Raw genomic sequence first — 25,345 nt, forward strand, 5'->3', positions numbered from 1 at the left:
AGCTAACAGGGATGATCAGGGAGGTTGGGTAGGGTAGAACATGCCATCCACAGCCCATCCAACAAGCCTTCACAGGCCCACATCGATGGGAGTTTTTGCAGTACAGGCTGCAAGACATCAACTTTTTGGACGAGTTAATCAGAAAGTTCTCCAAATCTCTCAGGTACTTTTCCAAGTGTTTTCAGCTTCTTTTAGAAGCTTTGTGAGCCATTTATGTCATAATCCTTATCTGGCACAAAATAAATATGTTCCCGGCCCTGAGGACTGATGTTGCTCGGGGTTTCTGCCATGCGTTTTGAGCATTTGGGAACAGATTACGTCATTTCACAAGTTGCATATTATAGATACGTGTATATTGAACAATAAAAAAAGATTTAGTTTGTCTTTGACTATTGTGAGTACCTTCCAAAGTCCAGGCTGACTGCATACCTCAACTCCTTTGTTCCTTTTTTCTTTGACTGTTCTTTCCCACTCTTCCTTCCATGGCTTCAAGCAGCCCCCCATGGAGTTATCCCCCATCTTGACCCATTATGTTTATTATCCCCATTGATGGTGTTTCTCCCCTTTCTCTCTCTCTCGCTCTCTCTCTCGCTCTCGCTCTCGCTCTCACTCTTGCTCTCTCTCTTTCCCTCTCGTTCACCCTTCCCTCTCTTTCCCTCTTCATCTCCTGTTTGTTCATTCACATGCCAGTTGTACCCAGTTGCACTGCTACCGCAATGCCAATTCAACCTTACTTTTACATGAGCCTCGCTCTGGTAGGAGACAAAATTAATCTTGAGTGAAGAACTCCTCCCGTACCAATTTCTCCTGACAACATTAACAGCAAGCCAAGAACTAGATATCTGTGATCATAAAGCGATCGCCAACAGTAAGCCTCCCCCAGCTTACCCTTGGTAATCGCCTGCAAATTACACTTGGCCCGTGATCCAATGATGGCATTTTTTTTCGTACCGCCATTTGACCTTGACCTTCAACATTTAGGGATAGAGTGTAAATTGAGAAAATATGTCACCATCTGCACTCCATCCATAAAACTCAACATCATGAAAATCGGAGGAATATTATTCAACTTATGATCAAAAAGGTGTTTTATGTTAATCGGGTTACAATCCAAAAAAGTAGGTCAAAGACACGAAAAAAATATCAGGTGCACAACTTCAGTGCAGGTACACTATCATTATGCAAGAACATCTTGGAATGGAAAGCCAAGCGGCCTTTGAGAATCCGCATTGGCAAATTGGATTGATGACAAAACAAGTTATTTTTTCAGGCCTTCATTAGATCTTGACCTTGAACCCGAAGGGGCATGACGTAAATTAAACGTAAATGCACCTCGCACCTGGCTCTCCAGGGAGGGGAATTTCGTTCTGAAGGGATAAACCTTACTCGAGTTATGGTGAAAATGTAAAAATGTCTATAACTAGATCAGGATGACCTTAAAAATTAGGTCAAGGTCAAAAAAATTGTTGACCGCAGATACTTTTTTATTTACATTATTGTTGCAAAATTTCTTTCTGAAAGTCCCAGCCGGCTCCGATATACAGCTCGGAAATTAGAAGTGCAGCCGTGCAGGAATAAAAAAAAATTCTAAATGTTGCTTTCGTTGGCTACTCCTAGAGGTCTAAGAAACTCTGAGGGACCATTAAAAATTAGGGGCACTAATTGTAGAAACAACTGCTCTAACGGGTATAATCATTCCACCATGCTATCGGAGGAGGCTTAATTATAGGCCAGGCAGAGATTATAGAACAACAAATTAATAAAACAAGAAGTACAGCAGACCAGGCAGAGCAAGCAGATGACCCACCTTACTGAAGGTCATCAGTGAACTCACTGAATTTTCACTGCAAATCGATAGTGACGAATTGCAAATTCCTGCCACTTTCAGTCGAATGTCAGGCCTGGCCGACCAAATCCAGAAATACTTGAGCTAAAAACGTTCCAGGGCCAACTATACAAGAAAGTGTGAATAATTGGGATAGTCATAGTAGACTTTATTGCCTTGAAGAAGCTCATTAATTTATTGAGTTTGTCATGATAAATCATTAAAATAAAGATTATTTTTATGAATAATTGTCTTTTGTATGACCCTTGAGAGCAGCTGTTGCTTGCATTAACCAAGCTCTTTATGAGGAACATGAATAGCAACTTGATAATAGCAACCGAGGTGTTATTATTTGGGGCCATCCATTTGGAGCTCATGCCACAGAAATTATAATATGAACCTAACATTTTACACATTTAGGCACCTTGTGTTTGTAATGGGTATACATTTACAGAAATCTGTCATCTGCCCTTTACTTTCGGTCAAATTTGTATTGCTTTCGAAAATGATGTTTTACTTGATGATTGCAGCGTTTGTTTACCTGTATTTGAAAGTTTGCTCCAAAGCATCCAATTTAAGGAGATTGCGGAATCAATGAAGTCAGTTGTTAAGTAATTTTTGAAGTCTCCTCGACTGCTCTGGTGATGCTGTGTCTGGTTGGCAACTGTGGCCGTTGAGGAAGTTGACCATTCATTCAAACAATCGGTTTTCTTTTAAACCTTAGATCCAATGCCATAATTCCACTGGTTACTGCTGGTGTGTGACCCCTTCTGGGAGGCCGATTGGTGGAACGTCGGTTCACAATGGAATGCCAACATGCTCAGGTGATTTTTGTTTTTAAAAGTAGCTTTTGATCAAATTAGTGTCTTGTTTGTACTACAAATGCACGAGCCTAACTAGGTATCTGTGATCACAAAGCGATCGCCAAGGGTAAGCATCATCCCCCCTCATCACATACGATCCAATGATGGCCTTTTTTTTTCAGGAGCACCATATGACCTTGACTTTCAACATTTAGGATTAGAGTATAAATTAAGAAAATGTGTCCCCATCTACATTCTATCCATAAAGCTCAACATCATGAAAATCGGTGGAAATTTATTCAAGTTATGATCAAAAAGGTGTTTATTGTTAATTAGGTCACAAACCAAATTAAGTAATCCGAAAAAGGTAGGTCAAGGACATTAATCAAATATCAGGTGCACAACTTCAGTGCAGATACCCTATTATCTATATAATAATAGCGTAAGGACTCGACTTTGTTATCCCTTTTACGCCGCACCCAGTGACCCGATGCCCACGGCACTAATGGATTTACGATCTACGAACCGCGCTCTTTATTTATCACATACAGCCATACTCGAAAAATCTGAATTAGCCGACGTTGGGGCCCAAAAGCATCCGATTAACTGCCGATACGACACCATCTTATTGGCGTCTGCTGGGTGAAGGCGAAGCAAGCCGTCTACTGATTGGACAGTCGAAGGCGACAGCAAGCCATCCACTGAGTGGACAATCCCAGAGTGGTGCTATGCCGATTCCTATTACGAATCCATTCATTTTTCAAAAGTATATCGTAGCGTTGTCATTTAAGTAGATTGCAATAAATATGTTGTTCATATACGCACTCTTCATTCTCATCTTTCTTCCTAACTCTTACTCGGACAAGCAAATCCCCTATGCCATCCATAATGGTACACTCTATCCATACACCACATCCTCCCTTCCATGGATGTTCCACGGGTTTCGGCTAGTCTATATAATAATAGCGTAAGGACTCGACTTTGTTATCCCTTTTACGCCACACCCAGTGACCCGATGCCCATGGCACTAATGGATTTACGATCTATGAACCGCGCTCTTTGTTTATCACGTACAGCCATACTCGAAAAATCTGAATTAGCCGACGTTGGGGCCCAAAAGCATCCGATTAACTGTCGATATGACGCCATATTATGACGCCATCGTATTGGCGTCTGCTGGGCGAAGGCGAAGCAAGCCGTCCGCTGATTGGACAGGCGAAGGCGAAAGCAAGCCGTCCACTGAGTGGACAATCCAGAGCATGCATTTGTGCCGGTGTCAGCGATCGTTGTTCATATACGCACTCTTCATTCTCATCTTTCTTCCTAACTCTTACTCGGACAAGCAAATCCCCTATGCCATCCATAATGGTACACTCTATCCATACACCACATCCTCCCTTCCGTGGATGTTCCACGGGTTTCGGCTAGTGATGTAATAACATCTTAGAAGGCCAAACGGTCTTTGAGATTTTGCATTGGGAAAATTGAACGATGACAGAAAAACGCGTTTTTCTTTTCTTTTCAGACTGCCATTTGACCTTGACCTTTAACCTGGAGGGGTATGACGTAAATTAAGCATACATGCAACTTGCTCTAGGCTATCTAGAGACGGCAGTTTTATTTTGATTGGTCAAACCTCCATCAAATAATTACGTCATGGCCTTAAAAATTAGGTCAAGGTCAATTTTAGGTCAAATTTTAGGTAAAACATTAGGTCAAGGTCACATACATTGTTTTCCCATTATTGATGTAAAAGGTAATTGTGAAAGTCTCAGCCGGCTCTGAGATACAGCTCGGGCATTGACAGAAAAAAAAAACCTAAATAGAGGTTTAGTACTCCTTAGGTCTAAGAAACTCTGTTAAAGTTAGTGGATGCTAGTGGATGTTAAGGATCCCATGGTGTCCTTTGCGAAGAGTAGGTGAGTTATATGAAATGCTTATAATTCTTTCAAATTGTGTAATATACTTTAAAATGTCGAATTTGCTTCTTCTTTTTATTCTCGCATGATCAATCATCTTTTCTCAGGAATTGAAATTAATGCTGGTTCTCTTGGTTTTAATCACCTCTACCAGCTAAGGTGTCCAGAGGTTATGTTTTCATCCCTGTCTGTCTGTATGCCTGTTTGCAGAATATCTTAAGATATATGTGAGCAGGATTGTGGACGGATTCGGACAAAACTTGGTGGACAGATTCGGTGTGTGACAAGTAGTACTAAAAGATTTGATTTTTGGTTAAGGTTCAAATCCAGATCTGGTCTATCAGTGGGATACCAAACGTAACCTGTTCAGCTTGGCAAAGGTATGCCAGCTATGCGCTACCTCGTGCCATTCTATTTCTACCTGTTTGGCTTTCCCCAAAAAAAAATTCTGTAGAAAATGCAGTAGTAATTTAAAGAATGAAATCTTTCAAACTTCACATAAATCACAGCCACTGTCTTTTCAATAGAATTAAAACTTCACTTTGCTTTCAGGAGCTCCCTCCGAGAGAAGAACTTCTCAAGAAATTCGGAAACACAGAGGTTCGTAATTCAACTCTTCATTATTTTACCTGATGGGCATGAAAAGAGCATGATGGAGTGTATTCCTGTTCCAGGATATTGTTGCTACAAATTAAATCCATATTGGAGAACATCTATTGCATTAGGCTTCCATTGAGGTTCACACTGGAAGCCTATTGTTCTTATAAGGATTATTATTATTATTCTCACATTTTGTAGAGACGTTTCCGAGAAAACCGTTATAGCTCGATCTACGAAACGTTAACTCATTATAGATACCAATGTAACAGTGCATCATGAATTTTGTTTTTGCAATTTTGACTTGCATTGGCTGCCATTGCCTATGATGTCATAAACTTTAAACATCTTCTCCAGAACCGCTGAACGGATCAGTGCTAAATTTCAGAAATATGATTTATGAAATATTTTAGAAAATTCAAAATTTTAGATCGCCTTGCCATGGGTGCAAAAGTTTGCGAAAAGATACTTCATCGGTCATGTGGTTTGGCGGCCATATTGGATTTAATAATAATACTTAAAAAACCCACTTCTCCGAAACTGCTTTTCCGATCGATACAAAACTTGAAACGCATGTTTACATTCCGACGGGGGAAAATATTTGCAAACTATGACGTCATCAGTCGTGTGGTTTGGCCGCCATCTTGAATTTAGGGAAAAAATAAAACAATATTTTCCGGAATACCTCTTTATGGATCAATACAAAATGTCAAACATATGATCAACTACTGACGTGGGAAAAATATTTGTAAACTATGACGTCATCAGTCACGTGATATGGTGGCTGTCTTGGATTTAAGGAAAACCTTTAAACGTCCTTTTCTCCGGAACTGCTGAATGGATCAATATGAAACTTCATACGTATGATCAACTCCCCAATGATTAAAAATGTTTCTGAACTATGACATCAGTAGTCACATGGTATGGTGGCTATCTTGGATTTGAGGAAAAAAATTGAAAATCCATATCTCCAGAGCCGCTTAACTGATCCAAACCAAATTTTACAGATATGATCGACTACCAATGAGGATTTTTTTTTTTTGAAATGATGACGTCATCAGTCACGTGGTATGGCACCCATTTTGCCTGGAAGCCTATCACAGCTCACAGTTCTACAGACTTGGCATTTAATATGGAATTTTTTTTTTTCTTGACTTGGGTTTACTTTCCCTAACTCAGTATATCAATCTAGTGAGTTTATTTTACACTTTGGTGATTTATTTGTTAAAAGAACCATGTCACTGATTGTCTGTCGCAGCAAGAAGTCAACAACAGGATTATATCACAAGTGGCATGGCAAAATGTACGGACAGGTGCATTTGACGATTGGCTTCACAGTCGGGTATACAAGGGTTGTTGCGTTCTGTATTAGTGGAAAACAACTGCTGCACGTCTCCAAAAGTTATTGCCGCTTCCTCTGGAGATGGTCCGTCAACTCAACAATGCTGTTTGTCATGGAGTGGTGGCTTTACGAAATTACGGCATGAAAGAGCGTGCTATTGCTCGGCAGTATGGCATCACTCAAGGTCAGGTGTCAAAGATCCTGAAACGAAATGCTCAGAGGGGTGTCCCTACTCCAATACCGAGGCCAGGACGTCCCCGCAGAATCACAAGGAGGGATGATCGCCAGCTGCACCGGTTAGTCCGCAATGGCCGTACCAAGTCAGCTAATCGGCTTAGGGCTGAGTGGCAGCAACTGACAAATGTGCCTGTATCCAGAAGGCTAGTCAACCAACGACTGATTCAAGCAGGCTATCGTGCCAGGCGTCCCCTGAGAAAGCCACGCCTGACCAGACAACACCGCCAGCGCCGATTGCAGTGGGTCAGAGAGCACCGTCAATGGCAGCCAGGACACTGGAATCACGTGATCTTCAGTGACGAGTCTAGATTTCTGGTCTATCGTCAAGATGGCTGCGTCCGAGTGCACAGACAAGTGCATGAAGCCTACAACAAATATTGTATAGTGCCAAGAGTCCAAGCTGGAGGTGGTGGGGTGACCATTTGGGCTGCCTTTCATGCAGGGGGCAAAACTGACCTGGTTGTTATGAATGGAAACCTGAACCAGTTCAAGTACACGGCCATTCTGGAAGAAACATTGCTTCCATTTGCTCATGCAGCCTTTTGAGGAAACTTTGTCTTCCAAGATGACAATGCACGGCCTCATCGTGCTCGCATGATCCAACACTTTCTTGCTGACCATGGTGTAGAGCATATGGAGTGGCCTGCCATGTCCCCGGATATGAATCCGATAGAGAACTTGTGGGCAGAATTAACGCGTCAAATCGACCACTTGGACAAGCAGCCGACCTCTGTGCGTGAATTGCAGCAGGCTATTGTCACTGAATCGCAAGAGATTTCTGTCCAAACCTTGGCAAATTTCGTGAACAGCATGCCTCAACGTGTGCGTGCTCTCCTGAATGCTCGTGGGGGTTACACGAAGTACAGAACTGTAATTTTACTGTCTGTAATCCCAGTCGTGATTTAACTTTTGTTTGTGTTAAAAAAAATTTGGCTAATGTGCAAAATAAAGAGATACTTCTGGAAAACGTACAGCAGTTTAACACAGTACTGTCCATGAATTGAGTTCGATATCAGTTTACATCACTTTCAAGGATCAATTTATTTGTTTCGAAATGTCAAATGTGGTTTTTGTTTCTTTTAAAGGTCACATTAACAAAATCTAGAATAATTTCAACATAATTCCAATGAACTTTTGGTTCTAAGACATCTTGAAAAGTAAGTTCACCCCCACAAAAAAATATTCCATATTAAATGCCAAGTCTGTAGTTGAAATTGTTTTGTTTTTTTCATGCAAGTTGTTTTGACCACAGTTTAATAGCTTGCTGTGAATTAAGATAATAAATTCCTTCCATTTCTTATTTTTTTGTCAAACTCTTTCTTGACCTCTGTTTACACCTTGATTGAAGTTTATAACAAAGATAAACAGGAAACTAGCGATGCTGGTAGATACTTTAAATACAAATTGTTCTGTGAAATTGCCAGTATTTGAACGCTTTCATGACAGTTGTGTCTGTCGCTCAGTACAAGCCCTGCAACCTGCCCTGGAGGCCGAGCCACCACCGGTGGAAGATGAAGGTCGGTCCTGCTTCGTGCTTTTGAAAACTTTGGAGTTTTATTTGCCGAGAAATTAACACAATAAAACAAAATAAGAGGTTGCTTCATGGGCCACACAGGGTGGGAAGAAACCGATTAATGGCGTCTCAAACTGACCACTAATATAGGTAAGGTTTTGATGCCAAAAACGGTTTCAGATGGAAGCGAATTCCAAGTTCTGATAACATGAAGACCAAAGGATTCTTTTTTTTGATGTCAACTCGAGAAATTGCACAAATTCGTGTCAATCAAATCAAAAAATCAAATCAAATTTGTCAATTTGTCAAAAAATTTGTCAATTGTCAATCAAAAAACAAAAAAATCAATGAAGAGTCCGCTCTTCATTGATACGAATATTTTGCGTATGATTAATTGAGCCAATTGAATTATCGGTTCAAGCCAACTTAATAACTCGACTTTAACCCCCATTTGACTAACAATTTTCAAATTTTGATTAATTTTAAAATAAATTTTGAATGATTGAGCCAAAATGCCTTCGCAAAATCTATATAACATACAACTTTGATTACATTAGAATGACGATTCAATAATCTCGCTGGTGAAGGTGAGTATCGATCTGCATCGGCGGACAGGTTGAACAATGGATGATATCGATAGGACATTGACTTAAATATGCTATCCACTGTGGGAAGCAGGGACTGGCTGACATTTCAGGAGCTAATCCCTCATCAGACAGGTAACAAACTTTTTATCCATGGTTAACCGCTCATTGGAGAATTAACGACCTTTTGCTCCATCGTTAACCCTTCATCGGAGAGTTAATGACCTTTTGCTCCATCGTTAACCCTTCATCGGAGAGTTAATGACCTTTTGCTCCATCGTTAACCCTTAATCGGAGAGTTAACGACCTTTTGCTCCATCGTTAACCCTTCATCGGAGAGTTAATGACCTTTTGCTCCATCGTTAACCCTTAATCGGAGAGTTAACGACCTTTTGCTCCATCGTTAACCCTTCATCGGAGAGTTAATGACCTTTTGATCTGTGGTCAACCGCTCTAAAGAGAGTCAACTGTTTTTGCTCCATCGTTAACCCTTCATCCGAAAGTTTACCACCATTTGCTCCATATGATCTGACTCATGGTTCCTCTGAATTGTTTTTTTTAACAAATCCCTAAAAGCTTTTGTGCTCACCTTTATATAGCATAGGCCAAAGTGCCTCAAATACTGGTTGCTTGGATGGAAAAGAAAACTTTTCCATTTCTTAGCTTAGGATTCAATGCTTTTACTTTTAAGATAATGATGGGGATGCGTTAACAGCCTTTATCTTCCATTTGCTGGAGTGATTTGAAAAAAAAAAAAATTGCACTCAGAACCTCCATAACAAAGACAACTTTTCAGATTTCACTCGTGTACATAGTCGTGAACGCTACAACTGCTTTTACCTGGTACTGTGCTATGACCAGAAGTAGCTTGATAATGGTGTGGATAAAGTTTTGTTGCATTGCCCTTACCGGTGTGGGTTCGATTCCCATGACTGCTCAGCAGACGGTTCCGCACCCTGCGTCAGATTGGTGTCGTGTGGTTCTTTATCGCAAAAATATTCACGACATTAGCCGCGAACGTGCTGTCACTGACAACTGCTGAAAAGTAGGCGCTCATCCACCACCAACACCACCATCACCACTACTAAGACAAATGGGGTGTGGATAAAATTGGAGATGCATGATGTACAGCAAAAGGAAGATCATCAAACAATGGCAGGACTTTAAGGTTCAAGTTAAGCATTTTTTTCACTGAAGGCTTTTTTTGTTACTTCTATATGTGTTATATGTGCTACTAGTTAAGATACCCATTCTTCGCCTGGGTAAACTTTGTTCTAAATAGAACAGGAAAGTCAAAACCTGGTGAAGAGTCGAAAATTGTTTTTATTTATTTATCACAACAACAATGGTTGACTGAATCGTGAACTGAGGATGAAGTGCAACTGACTTAGTCTCACTGAAAAACTTCCTGGTAAATGATACTATGAGTGTTCTCTTCATTACAATGTGCTTTGGTTCTTTGGGGCTTCCCACTCTGCTTGTCGCCACATAGAGCTGGCCAAGTCTGAATGAGGGTTCTTGAAGACTTAGGCCGCCAACCTTGAGGCTTTGTCCTTGGGTCTTGTTGATGATCATGCCGAGGCAGACTCTAACTGGAAACTGAATTCGCCAAAAGTCAAAAGGCAAGCCTGTGTTTGATTGGATGATCGGTATCTTTGGAATCTATGGCTTGGTGACAATCTATGGTTCTTCCTTGTTTGGTGCAGTGGTGATGGTGACATTTAGGTGATTCAACAGCAACTCTTTGAAGATTACTCGAGTTCCGTTCCAAAGCTTTGGTAGGTTGAGGTTGCCTAAGAGCATTACTGGCACTCCTATTTTCAGAAGGAGGTGGTGAGGTGGCATGCCTCAGAGCTCCAGGCTGTTCAAGAACTCTGTGGGGTATTTAATTGCTTCATCATCACTCATTGCTTTGTCTACTGATTTGTAGGTGGTGGCCTCCCCTATGAAGCTTTGTATAAGTTCCCAGTTGATTTTTTTTTCTGCTGATTCATCATATGGATGCTTTTGTAGTGTTGCAGTAAGTTTTGATATACCCTCTCCTGGAGATCTCTGGCTGAACATGTCATGGTCCTCAATTTCTGTGGTATACTGATGAAATATGCATCACTAGCATGAGGCACTTGGCCATCTCCAATCATCAACAGCAGCTTTGCAAATTGACCTGCATCGTGATCACTTTGAAGGAAGGATCGCGTGCTTGTTGTCAGATAAAGAGTTTTTACATGCATCCCAAGATGTGAAGATTTGAGGCACACGTCGATCTCGTTGGCTTTCTTGCCGCCACACACAACAACAAGAATTTGGCAGAAATCTTCTGTCAACACCAACAAAATCCCACCCATAGGGTCGCTGCTTTTGAGGATATCTTCCAACGTTCGGGGAAGAGCTTCCACTGCCAGTCGATATGACATTGAAGTTTTATCCCTGAAAATGACTTTACACTCATTGAGGAGGAATGCTAAAGCCGAGCCAGGTTTTATGGCACACAATGGCGTTTCTGTGCTCGTCAGGTTGAGTGGGATCCTAAATATAGAATGGGTTGTTCATCTGCCTTGAAGCTGGGGATAAATCCCACTGCTTGCAGCTGCCGATAGGACCACTGGAGTGAACCTTTGTGAGAATGAGGTTTATGAGGATGGTCTCCTCTTTGCCTCCTAGCAGCATCCAGGAAGATCAATTTTTCTATCCCAGAAGTAATGTGTGCCATCACCGTGTTACAAACAACCATTGGGTCGTCCATAAGCTGTGGGTCTGTTCAACGTGATTAAGTAGTGGGACCCAGTTATAATACTTCCCTTGGAGAGTTTCACTTGCTTGTCTGTTGTCATCCTGATGTCGCTCTGAAATCAACAATGCATACACATCCAGCATCTGGCCTCACATTACCCCGACAGTGTCTGACAGACGGATGAGTTCAAAGGCCTTGAGTATCCCTTGTAGCACAATCAAGACAATCATTAAGAAGTGGAAGGCGTATGGTTCCACCAAGACCCTGCCTAGATTATGCAGTCCCTCCAAACTGGATGACCAAGCAAGGAGGAAACTAATCAGAGAGGCCACCAAGAGGCCAATGGCAACTTCGAAAGAGCTACAGGCCTTTATGGGGAAGACTGGTCACTGTGTGCACGTGACAACAATATCCCAAGCACTCTACAAGAGTGGCCTGTATGGTAGGGTGGCAAGAAGGAAGCAATTACTCAAAAAAGCCCACCTTGAGGCCTGTTTGAGGTATGCAAAAAACCACTCCGGAGATTCTGAAGCCATGTGGCAAAAGGTTTTGTGGTTGGACAAAACCAAGATGGAGTTTTTTGGCCTAAATTCCAAATGATACGTTTAGCACAAACCCAACACACATCACCCAAAGAACACCATCCTTACTGTGAAGCATGGTGGTGGCAGCATCATGTTATGGGGAAGTTTTTCATCGGATGGGACCAGGGCACTTGTTGGGATAGAAGGGAAAATGAATGGATCAAAATACAGAAAAATTCTCGAGGAAAACCTGCTGCCCTCTGCAATAAAGCTGAAATTGGGACGGAAGTTAACCTTTCAGCATGACAACGACCTGAAGCAAACAGCCAAAGCTACACTGGAGTGGCTAAGGAACAGAGAGAAATGTCCTTGAGTGGCCCAGTCAGAGCCCCAACCTAAATCCAATTGATGGCATGATTGAAGATTGCTGTCCATCAACGCTCCCCACACAACTTGACTGAGCTTGAACAGTTTTGTTCATAAGAATGAGCAAATATTGCCCAATCAAGGTGTGCAAAGTTGGTGGAGACCTATCCCAACAGACTCACAGCTGTAATTGCTGTCAAAGGTGCTTCCACCAAGTATTAACTCAGGGGGGTGGACACTTATCCAACCAAGATATTCTAGTTTTGTATTTTGATTAATTTTCTGAAATTTGTATAATTTGTTTTTTACTTGGAAGTTGTGGGTTACGGTGTAAATAAAGGTGGAAAAAGTCTGATTTGATGCAATTTAATTCTTGGAAATAAGGCAACAAAAAGTGAAAAATTGGATGCAGTACTCTTACCATACAGCATCAGGTAAGAGTGCTGTATTTGCAATTATCTGAGACTAAAATCATCACGTGCAAACACTTCATGCAATTATGACAAAATGTTCTATTATTCAAAATTGTCTTTGAAATTTGAGTCTTCCCTTAAGATATGAGACGTCATAAGTGAGAGGGATATTGAAAAACAAAATTGAAAGTTGGTTTTGAAAGATTTACAATCCAAGAAGTTGTGCAAAAATGAAATGGTTAACCATTTGTGGCAAGCAGGTGAGACTGGTGTGCCCTCTCTGCTGAACAGCCAGATGTACCTGGTGCAGAAGCCGGACGGAAGGCGGCCTCGCGTCAATAACAGAGGTAAGTCATGTAAAGTTTTATCGATCCTCTGCGTCTCTCATTGCACACTGTGTGAGGAGTTTCCTTTGTCGCCTAATCCTCCTCTTCTTCTTCTTCTTCTTTGGTGTACGGCACGTGGCTGTGGGTAGTATAATTTGCTGGGGGCACAGCTGTGCTGCTGATGCGGTGCCCTGTGTAAGCTGGAGCAGGAATGTGTAATTTGTTCACGGTGCCGGCGATAGCTCGCCTGCTTTTGGCGAAGCACACCGTGGGATATTTAATGTGCACGGCCGATCCTTTTTAGCTCAAAGCCATATAACGATGTCCTTGAGTTATTCAGCTCGGCAGTCGGTCCATTATTATTACCTTCGCAAAAGCGGAAGGTTATGTTTTGATCGCTGTGTATTTATTTGTATGTCTGTGTGTGTGTGTGTGTGTGTATGTTATTCGCATAACTCAAAAAGTATTCAACCGAATTGCATGAAATTTGGTGGGATGATTGGTTATTATACGGGACACATTTGATTAGATTTTGGGAGCAATCGGGTCAAAGGTCAAGGTCAAGGTCACGAAAAGGTCAAAATCGTATTTTTACCATAGCGCGGTCAATTTTTATCCAATTGGCATGCAACTAATGCCAAAATGTTCAGAATTCAATGCCCGATCTTGTGATATACGACATGACCCAGTGAAGACATTACCCTTGTTAGCGGTTGGGGGTCAAAGGTCAGGGGGGTCACGACCTTGCAAAATGTGCGTTTTTTGTCATAACTCGGTCAATTCTTATCCGATTTGCATGAAATCAGCACCAAACTGTTCACTGTTCTGTTCCCTACACTCCCATGCCAAGTACAGAACAGTAGCTGCGGCGAAGGTATGCGCTCTACCGAGTGCCCGTTCTAGTATTTTTGTTTTTTCCCTCCTACTCCGTTTCTTTTTTATCTGCTCAACGGATCATTTTGAAACTCCACATGATGATTCAAGATTTAAATGCGCAAAAGCTAATGGAGCCTTTTTAAAATTTCCATCCAGGACGATATGTTACATACCCATATGGGGGTGTCTTTGTAAAATGGATACAGACTTTATATATCAAAAACTCTACAAGCAAAAACTATACAATGGATACAGACTTTCTATAGCATACTTGACATAATATGTTATTTTGCAATGCAAAATATATTCGTGTGTGTGTGTGTGTGTGTGTGTGTGTGTGTGTGTGTGTGTGTGTGTGTGTGTGTGTGTGTGTGTGTGTGTGTGTGTGTGTGTGTGTGTGACAAATAGCCACGTGATATTGCAACCACCGACTTTAGGCAAGTTTATTGTATTATTACTATTGAGACTTTTAAATCCTGGTAGAGGAAACAATATTTGCCACCTACAAGGAAATCGCAGTCTTTTTATCTGTGACATGTCACAGATCAACAAGGGCTCCGCATGGAATTGTTGTGCCTGTTGTTGTTCTGGTTATTTTTGGGGGGTCACCTTTTAAAATGTGCACCCATTGGTCAAACAGCTGCCAGATCCCACCCACATTTGTCGCTTGATTCCACCAACCATGTCACCCAGATGAAATATGGCCCCCATCTTGGTTTTCTGATGAGCCGAAGACATCAGGCCTGTAGGCCTCTACTGATTATACACCGCCTGGGTTTGTTGCATCAGATTTCCATTGGATTTGTTTTGGTCGAGTGTTACTCACAATGAGGAACTCCGAAAAATCTAATCAATGTCGAATAAAAATGATTAGTTAGGTTTAATCCAGCCCGTCAGCGCACACGTTACACGGCTCCCTAAAAAATAGCGTTACATAATTTTTGAACGGCCCCATTTTGAGGTTAAACAATCTGATGGTGTGACAAATTGGCTTATTCTGATATAACCGTGGCGGGGGGTAACATGGATGAGAGATGGCGAGTTAATCTTTTAATAGCGCATTAAATGTGTTTCCCAAGTGTGCTGGTCATTTTTAAAGAGTGCTTTAAATGCGTGTTTCCCAATCGGCCCGTCACCGCATTTTGTTGCAGGTAGTGACCGCAGTGCGGTGGTGATTCTTGTTAAACAACGCTTGATCAATTTGTCTAAATTTGGGTTGTATCTCTGGCTTTAAAGACTCGTTTTTAACTCAGTTGGATCCTCCTGACCCCAAGTGTACCATTGTTTACCAACACTGCTCTTCTTGTTCATTCATGAATGACCGACTATGTTTAACGCGTACAGGAAAAGGATTTCCACTCGCAGTTAATTCCAGCATCCGTGCCACGATCCCATGGCTGCACACTTTATTTGACAGCTCATGCATTCCTAATTAAACTTCCAACACTTAGTTGCATCCTTAACAACTCGTGCTCTTTCACCCACCATGCTTGTTCTAATCATTTTTTCCTGCCTTGATGAAACTTTTAAAAGGTGAATTTTTAACAGCTGAGGAACAGTCTTTGATAAAATCAGATACGGTGTATTACTTGAAATTATCGGCGTTATTCTTTTGATGTTCAATGTCGGAAATTTGGTGTATATTCAGGTTCCAGACATTGTTGGCCGCACATTTTTTGCATGCACTCTTCAAAACAAAATTAAAAATATGAAATTATGCGTCGAGTGATTGAGTCGAGAAAATTATGCGTCAATCAACAACTCTTTTTCTTGAGCAAATATATTGATCTTGGTTTTTCTTCGTTTTTTCTTGGGCAAACCACACTTTTAAGTTGGTCCCCAAAGCCAGTCGCCGACTTCATGCAAATTCCATCCTTGGCACATTTGAGAGCAGGGACATCGGGAGATCTGTGGGAGGGAGAGCGCTTGAGGGGAGGGGGCATGGGAAGGGGAGGGTGGGAGGGTGGGAGAGGTAAAAGAAACACATGGACACTGCTAGGACTTCCTGGAAAGAAGTCAGTATTTCAAAAAAGTGGATCTGGGGTGAATTAACGGGGGTAGAAAAGATCAAGGTTTTGGATGGGGGAAGATAAGAGATGGTGGTGAACAGCTGTTTTAAAGACCTGGAGGGAGGAGTGGGATTGAAGAGAGTGAGGGAGTTTGTACCAGAGGTGGGAGAAAAGAGGAATGAAAGAGTGAAGGTGAGCAGAGTGTCTTGATTTTGGCAGTTTCACCAGAAGACGGTTGCTGGCAGATCTTGTGCGACCTGCAGGAATGTTTGGGAGAAAGAGCACAGACAGGGCTGGGGGGTGGGGGGGGGGGCTAGGCCGGAGAGAGGAGTCGGTAGAAGACAGAAAGACATTGAACTTTTTTCCACCTACAAGGCCTTAATCCGTAGCTTTATGGAGTACTGCTCTCCGCTCTGGGTTGGCTCCCCCGCATCACACCTTAATCGGGGTGATTCTGTGGAAACCAAGGCTTTCAAGATCTTTGGAAGTTCTGGTGAATAAGCTGCATCTATGCGTGTGTCACTTTCTCAACACAAACAGGTCGGCTGTCTCTGTCTTCTACTGCTTCCTTTCTGGTCTTGCATCCTCAGTGCTGTGTCCCCCTTTCTCCCGGGTTTATGCAGGGTGTACATGGTCCACTAGCAACTGCCTCCTGGTGGAAACCCTCAAAATCTAGAAACACTGCTCATCTCCATTCATTCGTTCTACTTTTTTCCCACCTGTGCATCCAACTTCCATGTTCTCTTCAATCTCATTTTCTCCTCCAGGTCTCCAAGACAGCTGTTCACCACCATATCAGATCATCCATCCCCCATCCAAAACAATGACTTTTCTACACCTGTTTTCTTGTTTTTCCACACTTTTCCAAGTTTCCAAATTTCCTTCTTGAGAGTTTGTGGCTGGATCAATCTTGTCTTCCCCTGTCACCTCCCATACCCCCCATTCTTCCCCACCTCTGTTATTTGTCCAAGTCTTCCTCTATTTTATCTCTCATCCATGTTGTTGGTGTGCCCCCTCTCTCCCTTTCTCTACCCCTCTCTCTGTCTCTACTGTTTCTTTTGATCTGTTAATCGTGATCCATTCTATGTTCGAGCTCCAGTGCGATCCTCAACATCTATCTATAATTCCAGTAATCTCTGTATGTATGTCTGTATGTCTGTGACCGCTGTTTCTCGACAACCACGGGTTCGATATACTTGAAACTTGCCAGGTATATTGCTGGGGACCCGAGGATGTGCCTTTTCAAGGTTTCATATTAATCGGACAAGTAGTTACCGAGCTATGTCCAAAAAACGATTCAACCAATCAGAGAGCAGCGAGCTATCACGTGTGCCGAACGTGCCGAACAGACTCTGCCTCGGACGGCACATTTGAGAGCGTATTCATTTATTTCACGTTGGCAAACTATGTTGCCGCTATGTTGGCGTTAAACTATGTTTTAAAACTAATTAAAACTAATTTGCGATTCTTTCGCTTTCCTGCGCGTTTGTGCACGTTATGGCGATTTCTTTACCAAACTCCGCAAGCCGTTCGCTTTGGACCAAACCATTTCATGTAAATAGAGGGGGGGGATTGTCACCGTACTCGCAAGCCGTTCGCTTTGGACCAAACCATTTCATGTAAATAGAGGGGGGGGGGATTGTCACCGTACTCGCAAGCCGTTCGCTTTGGACCAAACCATTTCATGTAAATAGAGGGGGGGGGATATAATTTTAGATATATATATAGTACGGGCATGCCCTAGTTGTAAACAAATACAAGAAGCTGTCCTGGGGTCCTTACCTTCAAGCCCCCAGTCTTGCATGCACATGCATTGCCTTCATTGGCAACATGTTAACTTTATCATTGACCTACTTCTCGTTGCTAATGTCTAATGCTTTTTTCTAAATTGCCTCACATGTGAAGCTATTGTCTGACTGCTGTTACAAACCCACTTCTGAAACGAGTTTTGGAAATAACTATGTCGTCAAAATAATTGGCCGCTATTGATCACCCAGAGTGAGAGTTTTTCCTGGTTGCATTAATTTCGCTAATACCTGATGCACTTGCTTATGACTGGTGAAAATAGTTGTTTCTGGTTGTCCACCAAAGCACACCGACATTGGGCTTGTCAAAGTCTTGCCTTCCTCTATTTTGCTCCATTGATAGACTTGGTGGAGATGCTTATTGCTCGCGCCAGAGGAGAGGGTATTGCATTTGATTCCGTTTGTTTGTTTGTTTGTTTGTCTGTTTGTCTGTTTCTCCGCACAGAATAAATATGATTTTCTCTGCAACCGTTGGTCCGATTGACAGGAAATTTTCACGATAGGTGCACCTCATCCTGTAGAATATATTGTAATGATAATTATGACGTCATAGGTCACGTGGTATGGGCGCCGTCTTTGAAAAACCGAAAAACTTTGCACCTCGATATCTCCTAAATTACGGATTATAAAAATTTGAGACATGGCTCATTGTAAAAACTGTCCATGGGGAATAACATATGTTAATGATGTCATAGGTGCCTCCATTATGACGTCATAATTCGACAAGTAAAAAACTTCATCTGATCAAGATGAAATTTCTTGAGCATCTATGGATAAATTATTGGTGGAGACAAAAAATGATGACGTCATCGGTCACGTGGTTCGGCCGCCATATTTTGTTTTAACACATAAGCCTTAAAAACCACTAAAACACGTCCTGGCGACGGTCTGCAATCTCTGATTACTCTTTCTTGTTTTGTTTTGCTTTCTGCAGTTTTTGTCTTTGGTTAAGACTGAGTTGTTGTTCTCATGATGGAATCTTTTTGTGATTTGCGAATTAACAACTGCACTCGATTAAATGTATAAATGTTGTATTGCAAACATTTGTATATCCTTCAAGGTGCTACTGCTGAAAGGAGGCGTTCTCAAGGTATAAGAAGGCAAAGAGGTTTGTGATTCCTCTTATCCTAATCTTTATAATGTATGATCTCTATACTATATCCCTGCAATGTATTTGAGCAAGTTGTGAAGTTTCGGCTATTTTAGGCAAGTTAGCGATGAGGAAGGCAAACTTTTGGGGGGCACGTAATGGGTGCATTAATCGTAAGGTTGAAGGCAAGATATTTAAAGGGAGACAAATAAGTGAGTCCCTGGTTGAGGTCGTTTGGGTTTGAAGGACAGGTGAATTGCTGCATTATAGATTGGACATCAGACAGGAAAATATGGAGATCCAGGACAATAGAACCTCGGGAAGAGGATTAGATATGATGGTATTGTCTGTTAGGATGTGCCTGTTTGGCAGATGTGCCATGTTTGGCCTACGGCTCATGATACTGAAATCCCAGACTGGAATTCTATGCACTATGCTTACGTCGCAGGTCTACAAAGCTCCTCGTGGTTGTTGGTGTGGTTCTTTTTGGGGGTCGATTTTTGAAATGTGCACCCGACAGCTGCCGGGCCCCACCCACATTTGTTGCTTGAGTCAACCCACCATGGCGCCCAGCCAACAATAATATAATCTACCCACCATCTTAGTTTTCTGGTGGGCCTAAGACATCAGGCTTTTTCTGGTAGGCCTCTGCTGATTATACACTGCCCGGCTTTGTTGCATCAGATTTCCCTTGACTCTGTTTGGGTCGAGTGTTGATTGGAAGGGTCGGAGGGGGATCTTCCAGTGTAATGTAAAATCTTAGGGGTGTAAAACCAGACCCGGCTGTCCGTCAGACTCCGAATTGATATTGAACCAAACGACGAAGACCCTCGGAGATGAATTGTATAATTACTTCAATAAGGATGAGGGAATTGAGAGGACAGAGGACAGAGGTTGTGACCACAGTGCAGTCAATCTTGTTCTGTCTACTAATGTCCTTGTAATTAATGTTAAAATGCACTGATTACATCTTATGTCCTTGTCCTGAATGTGATTATGTACAAGGTCTACTGCGAGCCTTAGATGACTGTTTAATGAACTACACTCTAGATGTGATGCCGACATTGAGATGGATGGGAGTGCCGGAAGTAGAAGTTAGGCTGGTGAAAGGGATGTATAAAGGAATGAATGGAAGCTGAGTTTTGGTTGGTCCTGGGTCCTGTTTATTATGATGATGGAGCTGGTACGCAGAAAGGTAAACATGATGGATATTCTGGGGAGGGTATTGTATGCGGCCGATCTGGCTGTTGTACTGGAGAGTGGGCGGGAGATGCAGGAAGTGCTGAAGGAGTGGAAAGAGGCATTTGAGAAACCTGGGCTGAAGATGAGTATGGAGAAGACAGGGGTGATGTGGGTTGGGCAGCAGAGAACATAAATGAATATCAGGCTAGAGGGGAATGAGATCAGACAAGGAAATAGGTTTGAGTATCAGGGTGGAACAATGACCAGGGATGGTAAGTCCGAGTCAGAGGTGTGGAGGAGGATTTAGGTGGGTGTGAATGCGTGGAGGAGCATAGAGGGTGTAATGACAGACAGAGATTTCAAGGAGATTGAAAGGGAATGTTCTGATGTTGTGATTGGAGAGTGGAGAGAGTTGGCTGAGGACACAGGGAAGTGGAGGAGGACCGTGGTAAAGACAGGGCAAGAGCTTGGTGCCATCGGACCTAACTCCTCATAAAGGGAAGAGGAGGAGAACAACAACAACAACTATAGGAATATGTACAACTATTAACTTTAAAGGAAACATTTTTGTGGTTCGTATATGGTGGTGGATTTTACTAAGCCGTGTCATGTCTGCATTTCGAATTGCTGCTCGAAAACAAATTTCTGGCCTTTTTCCTCTTTTTTGTTGCATTTGCTTCATCCCATTTTGTTATTACCCCCATCATCATCATCATCATCAGTTATTTGAGAAATGTATTTTTCGGAATATTTAATTTTGAGTTGCTTCAAACTAATCACAAAAGTCTACATTCCAAAATGTTCTGGAAGATGTTTTAATACAGATTGTGTTTGCCTTAAATTGACGATATGGAATGTTTTGAAAGTATCTGCATCCTTCACTCAGTACAAGCCGTAGAACATGCCACGACGGAGGAATCAACACGGGCAGCCGAAGAAGGTGGGTGCAGACGGGTGTGTTGGCAGCTGATGCTCCCTCGTGTTTTCTCAACCTCTGAGCCATGTGTTGTACGTCTGGTATGAGGCAAACATGATGGCAGTTACAACAAAGTACATCTTATATGGCCATGTTTTTCCAAGATTTTTTAAATCTCTGTATTGGCTTCGGTTTTAGTGAATATCTCTCAAGGTACCACAAGAAAGTTTTCTGGCATTATACAAAGTAATTTTAAGTTGCTCCCTCCACTACTACTATTTCATATGAAGAGGACACTTTAGAACAGGGAGGACACTTTAAAACAGGAAGGGGCCATTTTGTCTGTCATAAGGAATGCATTATCCCTACAAACCTGTCATGTGTGCCACTTGAACACATCATACTCCATGCATTAATTATTTAAATTTTATCTCTCTCATTTCCTTCATAAATCGGTTTGTACTTTGAATTCACTATTTTCTCAAACGCTTACCATTTTATCCCATTAGGCCATGGCACTGACCCAATGGCCAGCTCTCATGATGCAAACCAGACCATCTTTTACATCTGAATGATTGTACGGGGAATACCAGGATTTACATATATTGATTGATTGATTGATTCTGGTTTTCTGCCCAAAGGCAGGTTCAGTGCTGCCACGGCAGCCCCACAACAATGATTACCCTGGGTGGTTTTGACATACATATAATGTGAATTAAACCTCCTTGCTCGGTGAAGCAGCAAGGCACAGATTGCATCCCATATCAGCTAAAGCTGCACTATGTGTGAGCAGAAATGGTCATCTGCCACATGAGCACATTGTCTCTGCCTTGCTGTGCGTATCAGGTGGTGTTGCGGATGGGCGAAATCAAAATATCCGAAACGCCCCCTCCGACTCGATAAAGGCGACATTGCATTACGCAGCATGCTCATGTGCACACCACTTAACCTCCAATTCCAGATGGCTTCCATGGGCCAGTGGGCCACACTCAGGTCTATTTATAAAACCGAGATTTTAAAGGTCACAAGCAAAGGTGAGTGGAGCCATCGACCATGGTTTGGCCCTTAGTATGGGCTCATCAGGACGACGTACCAAACAATTATTTACTTGTGATCATGCAACCAAGTCGGTTAACCTACTTTCGGTCCTCAAAATAGACCTGAGTGTGGTCCGCGTAAGTGGCGCCTGAATGGCCAATGAGTGCGGAGTGGCAAAGAAATCCTTCCTGGTCTGCGCTCATTGGCCATTGATGTGCCAGGCAAGACGAAACCCCACCTCGAAACTTCTCGATCCCATCCAAATGTTTGAGGCTTGGCGAGAGCGTGCCAGAACTTGTGCCCTGATCGTCCCTCGAGATCACTATCTCTCAAAAGGACATAACGACAGATTTACAGAGGGAAAAACACTAAAGAGGTTCAGGGAGAAGCGGTTTTAGACACAGACATTTGGAGGAGAGACGACATACTTTATATACGGTTATGGACGCATATTCCTATTTCAGTTGATTGAACCTCACTCTTATGGTAAAACATGAACTAATGGAAATAACTATTCTAATCTATACATTATTATCGCCCAGAAGTCATTTCTGCAAAAATATACAGTACTGTGCAATAGTTTGGGTTATTCCAAAGATCTTTTAGGTTAAATTCATCAAATTATCAGTGATACAGTACGTGATTATTGTAAATTAAAAATGATCAAATAGTCCATTCAATGAATGACAATAGATATAATCACAGTCGAGCTTATTTTGACTGTTTGATTCCTTGTGTTTCATGACGTTTTTCTTTGTTTTTATGCCTCTGCCGACAAAGTCGCCGGAGGCATTATGTATGTTCGTCTGTTTGTCAGTACGTCCGTCCGTCCGTCCATACGGGCTAAACCTCGTTTTTCTCAGCAACCGTATACCCGATTGAGACGAAACTTTCAGGGTAGGAGTAACACCCATGCAGAATGTTTTTATGATAAATGCGACGTCATGTCACGTGGTATGGCAGCCATCTTGGATTAAAAGGAAATAATTAAAAAATATTTCTCAGAAACCACTGAATGGAAAAATTTGAAACTTGACACATTGTCACGTACTCCCAAAGGGGAAGAAAAGCATGATCATGATGACATCATAGGTGAAGTGGTATACCAGTCAAAAAGGTTTTAATCGAATTCCTTATCCTAAAAATCTGAAATTGCATGCACATGATCTATGACCCATTTGTATTGACATGAAATTTATGACATCATAGGTCACATGGTTTGGCAGCCATATTGGATTGAAGGATAATATTAAATAATTATATCTCTGAAACCGCTCACCCTATCGATGCGAAATTTTACAAATATCATCTAACAGCACTGTTGCATATAGTTTGAAAATGATGGTGTCATAGGTCACGTGGTTTGGCAGCCATCTTGGATAGAAAAACGAATCTTATCCGATCAACACGAAACTTCACAAACGTGATGCCCTACCCATACATATGCAGAGTGATGGCATCTACCCATTGTGGGACTATGCGGAGGCATATTGGCAACACAGTCGCATTGTTCTAGTTTTTTCAATCATGCTGTCCCTTTTGTGAGTTGATCATATCCAGGCCTACCCTACCATGCATCGCCACCGCCACAGTAAAAGTTTCATATTCCCATCTCATAATTGCACTGTATTCCTACATCCCGCATATTTACTTTTGACAGTGACTCGACGGCATTCTTGCAATGAAGAGCGACGACTTCTGGCCGAGCAGGCCAAAGAGCGCCCGTGGGCCCCATCCTTCTTGCCCGAGTGCACCGACGGTGGCCTGTACCACTCTGTGCAGTGTCACCAAGCGACGCGCTATTGCTGGTGCGTGCTGGTCGACACAGGCCGGCCCATCCCTGGCACCTCCAAGCAGTAAGCTTGCCACCTCTTCAGTTAGGCAAGAGCTGAGAAAGGAGAGTGAGGAATGTTTTAATTTCAGTGTACAACTTGTGTGTTTATGAGTAGCTGTAAAACAATAAAGTCAAATATAAAACATTCTTGTGTGTACAACATGCATTAATTTTAGCTGTGTACAATTGTTTTCCCAAAAGAAGAGTAATCACCTTTGTATTTCAATAGATTGGAGTGACTCTACACTTGTCTACTCATCATTTTCTTGAACAGATGATACTTTGTAGTTGCATTCTGTCCTTGAAATTCACTCCATATAAGTCCTGCCATGAATGGCATGTATACCTTACAGCCCGCAGTAGTCAATGTTCACATGTTCTTCAAATTCTGGCTTTTTCTTCCTCTTCACAGCAGAAACCTATTTCTAATCATATTTGCTGATGTATTGGCAGAGATGAGATGCCGAACTGTGACAGCGAAGCTCGTGTTGATCAAGAGGATCCATTCCAGGACAGAAGGCTGCAAGGTAAGTATGATCTCGTTTGTTTATTTATTTTATCTTTTGTTCTTTTCTTGCTGTTTTTGTTTTTATGTGTGATTTTAAATTATCATTGCTGGTGAAATATTCCTTTATTGCTGGCGTCTCGACATTATTGTTGTACATTTTGTTTCTTCCTTGCATCCATTTCGTTCATTGTATTTTTTCCTTGCAGCTTTCAGCTTTAAATCTCTTTACAAGTCATAAGTTAACAGGGGGAGGGTGTGTGTGTGTGTGTGTGTGTGTGTGTGTGTGTGTGTGTGTGTGTGTGTGTGTGTGTGTGTGAGCTTGTGTGTGTTTGTGTATGTGTGAGCTTGTGTGTGTTTGTGTATGTGTGTGTGTGTGTGCTTGTGCGTGTTTGTGTATGTGTGTGTGTGTGTTTGTGTGTGTGTTCGAGTATGTGTTTTTGTGTGTGTGAGCATGTGTGTGTGTGAGCATGTTTGTGTTTGTGTGAGCGTGTGTTTGTGTGTGTGAGCCTTTGTGTGTTTGTGTATCTGTGAGCTTGTGTGTGTTTGTGTTTGTGTGTGTGTGCTTGTGCGTGTTTGTGTATGTGTGTGTGTTTGTGTGTGTGTGTGTGTGTGTGTGTGTGTGTGTGTGTGTGTGTGTGTGTGTGTGTTCGAGCATGTGTGTTTTTGTGTGTGTGAGCATTGTGTGTTTGTGTGTGGGTGAGCATGTGTGTGTTTGTGTGTGTGTGAGCATGTGTGTGTTTGTGAGCATGTGTGTTTGTGTGTGTGTGAGCATTGTGTGTTTGTGAGCATGTGTGTTTGTGTGTGTGTGAGCATGTGTGTTTGTGTGTGGGTGAGCATGTGTGTTTGTGAGAATGTGTGTTTGTGTGTGTGTGAGCATTGTGTGTTTGTGTGTGCGTGAGCATGTGTT

The 25,345-nt window shown here is 42.1% G+C and overlaps 1 protein-coding gene across 5 annotated transcripts in view; it reads left to right on the forward strand.

The window, feature by feature from the left end:
- LOC137426754 (SPARC-related modular calcium-binding protein 1) overlaps positions 1-25,345 on the forward strand; it is a 160,219-nt gene that overhangs the window by 26,239 nt on the left and 108,635 nt on the right. For all 5 annotated transcript variants that reach the window (XM_068115599.2, XM_068115598.2, XM_068115596.2 and 2 more), the window contains exons 5-12: positions 2,550-2,649; positions 5,100-5,147; positions 8,187-8,240; positions 13,115-13,201; positions 18,931-18,978; positions 21,029-21,082; positions 23,757-23,952; positions 24,384-24,457. In XM_068115599.2, coding sequence (XP_067971700.2) covers positions 2,550-2,649; positions 5,100-5,147; positions 8,187-8,240; positions 13,115-13,201; positions 18,931-18,978; positions 21,029-21,082; positions 23,757-23,952; positions 24,384-24,457 — 661 coding nt within the window. The remainder of the gene's footprint in view (positions 1-2,549; positions 2,650-5,099; positions 5,148-8,186; positions 8,241-13,114; positions 13,202-18,930; positions 18,979-21,028; positions 21,083-23,756; positions 23,953-24,383; positions 24,458-25,345) is intronic.

This window comes from Myxine glutinosa, chromosome 5, assembly GCF_964187855.1.
Source record: "Myxine glutinosa chromosome 5, kmMyxGlut1.1, whole genome shotgun sequence".
Lineage (NCBI taxonomy): Eukaryota > Metazoa > Chordata > Myxini > Myxiniformes > Myxinidae > Myxine > Myxine glutinosa.